Raw genomic sequence first — 2652 nt, forward strand, 5'->3', positions numbered from 1 at the left:
GAATAATGAATGAGAACAATGGGTTCTTTTTAAATTTAATCTCTTTGTCAGGTTTTGTGTGCTCTAAATGCAACATAAACCATAATCTGGAAAATAAAACTAGTATAATACGAATAATTTGTTTTTGTTTCAATAAATATTAACAGAAATTGTCTCTTGATCTGGACTAAGTGTGGACCTTTGGCCCTCTTGTGAATTCGACCCCCTGTGTTACAGTGTTACATTTTAACAGTAATTTAGAGTCTGATTAGTTTAAATGTTGTAATTTATTGCACTGAACATAAACCATCATCTGGAAAATAAAATTAGTATAATAAGAATAATTTGCTTTTGTTTCAATAAATATTAACAGAAATTGTCTCTTGATCTGGACTAAGTGTGGACCTTTGGCCCCCTTGTGAATTCGACCCCCTGTGTTACAGTGTTACATTTTAACAGTAATTTAGAGTCTGATTAGTTTAAATGTTGTAATTTATTGCACTGACCTTTGTCACCAAGCCGTTTCACCCAAATAAACATATTTTATATTGTTGGTGTTTTAGCGACAGCAGAGAAGCAGCTCTATGTTTTCCTGCCTTCCTCCGTCAGACACAGATGAAGCTGAAATGTTTAATTCAGATGATGGAAACAGCTCTATGATGGAGAGACTGAAGGAAGATCCTCCACAGAACAAAAAAGACATTAGTCATTTTGATTATAGTTATTTTATAAACACTACAAACATTGTCATTACTAGTTTTTGTTCTGTTGTTGCCAGTTTGTTACAGAAACCAACCAGTAGAGTTGAATATTAAACATCTGTGTCAGACAGAAAAAATCTGATTTAAAATAGATAAATATGCACAATGTACAAGATGTGTCTGTAATGTCACATTAATAGGACCCACTGATTTTGTGCACCGGACAAGGTGCCCTCTTTTTACATTTGAGCACCTGCCCCCGAAAATGTCTGTGCACGCTACTGGTAATAACGTTATTACATTTTGCAGCCATTATTACAAAATGTGGTGGTGTAATAATCTGGTGCATTATGTAATAAACAATCAAAAATCAGTATTTCTGTTCATCCTAATCAATATACTTGTAATATCTGTCATGTTGCAAATACTACATAATTAAATCTTTATAACTTTGATAAATAAACACCTCCAACATTCATACTTTTGTTTTCATGTTTCTCTTTATTCTTTATTATTCAAGTTTCTTCTGTACGTTTTTTGGACTGCTTCTCCTTCCACAGTTTTTGTGCTACTTAAACTGTTCATATATCAAAATGTTCAGCTCATTCAGGACGTCCCAGCTATGATTTTTGTTAACTTAACTATTTATACTTTTTTAGCTATTTCAATTTTCAAGCAATTTCTTTTCCCATTGACTTTGACTGGGTACGCTTTTTGGACCGCTCCTCCCTCCACAGTTTTTATGCTACTGAAACTGTTCATATAACAAAATGTTCAGCTCCTTCAGGACATTCCAGCCATGATTTTTGGCATCTTAAATTTTTATAGTTTTTTTTAGCAATTTCAATTTTAATATTTTGGTGATGATCAGTCACATCAGTGACATCATCAGTTTGTTTCTCAGCTCTTCTTCAGCTAAAGTTATCAACAAGAGGCATTCACACTGGCATTTTCTCTGGAAATGAAAATTCTCTAGTTACATTTTGTGTCAATTATTACATAATGTGGTTTTAGAGTTTATTACATTTTGAAGCCTGATTTTATTACATTGTTACATAATGTGCTGTTATTACAAAATTAGGTCTTACAAGGTTTCTCTTTCTGAAAACAGTGACAACAACAGGCTCATATTATAGTTTTATTAAAAACGAGACTGGAACCAGTAATGTGTTCAGACTGAATGAATAACTGCTCTTCTCTCCGTTTGATAATGCAGCTCTGAAATCTCAGCTTGCTCTTCAGCGTACAACAACATGACTCTTTTTGATGTTAAAATAATYCTGCCTGGCTGTTTCCAGGCAACCTCCCTCCTGACCATGAACAAGTACTCAACGCAGGATGCCAAGGACATCCGGAGCGCCTGCTTCAGGTTGAACCCACTGCAGCTGCAGGTGTTGTTGGCTGGCTACCTGTATGCCACCAACGAGCCTCACATCCCCCCTGTGAGTACTGCAACTCTGTTCTTTGAAAAACAATAAGATTTCAGTTATTTTAACATCACAACAGAGTTTTATTTGTTTTATATCTATTTTGGCGCCATAAGACTTGAGCTTCAAGTTTGCAGTGGGAGTTTGTTAGAGAAGCATCTGAACATGAGCTGAGCTGTATTGATTTAACGGCATGAATAATTTAAATAAATGAATATGATCCTGAATAATACATGAAGAGTAGTGTTGGGATGCTCTATTGATTCAGACTCAACTACTGCTCATATATTTTACTGAACATTAATAGTAGGGTAAAAGAATATTACAAGGGCTGCCTATGACCAGGGTTGCAGATAAAATGTTTGGTCTGGTYCTCAGGGGAGAATCTAGGGTTGTTGCATGGTGCTCACTCATATTTTCCTTCACTCATTTAACACATTTATCTAGAGGGGYGTCAGGWCATCTAACGTCCCCCTGTTCTGTTTTATGACTCCTTTCAGCTGCAACGTCTCAGGACATCATGTTAAATCAGTCCAACAAGTTTT

General features: G+C 35.3%; 1 protein-coding gene across 3 annotated transcripts in view; it reads left to right on the top strand.

Annotated features, from left to right (window-relative positions):
* afdnb (afadin, adherens junction formation factor b) overlaps positions 1-2652 on the top strand; it is a gene marked incomplete at its 5' end in the record, with an annotated part of 50296 nt that overhangs the window by 11562 nt on the left and 36082 nt on the right. For all 3 annotated transcript variants that reach the window (XM_014028212.1, XM_014028213.1, XM_014028215.1), the window contains 1 exon segment: positions 1979-2122. In XM_014028212.1, the coding sequence (XP_013883666.1) occupies positions 1979-2122 (144 nt within the window).

This window comes from Austrofundulus limnaeus, unplaced genomic scaffold (genome assembly GCF_001266775.1).
Source record: "Austrofundulus limnaeus strain Quisiro unplaced genomic scaffold, Austrofundulus_limnaeus-1.0 Scaffold728, whole genome shotgun sequence".
NCBI classification, from domain to species: Eukaryota; Metazoa; Chordata; class Actinopteri; order Cyprinodontiformes; family Rivulidae; genus Austrofundulus; species Austrofundulus limnaeus.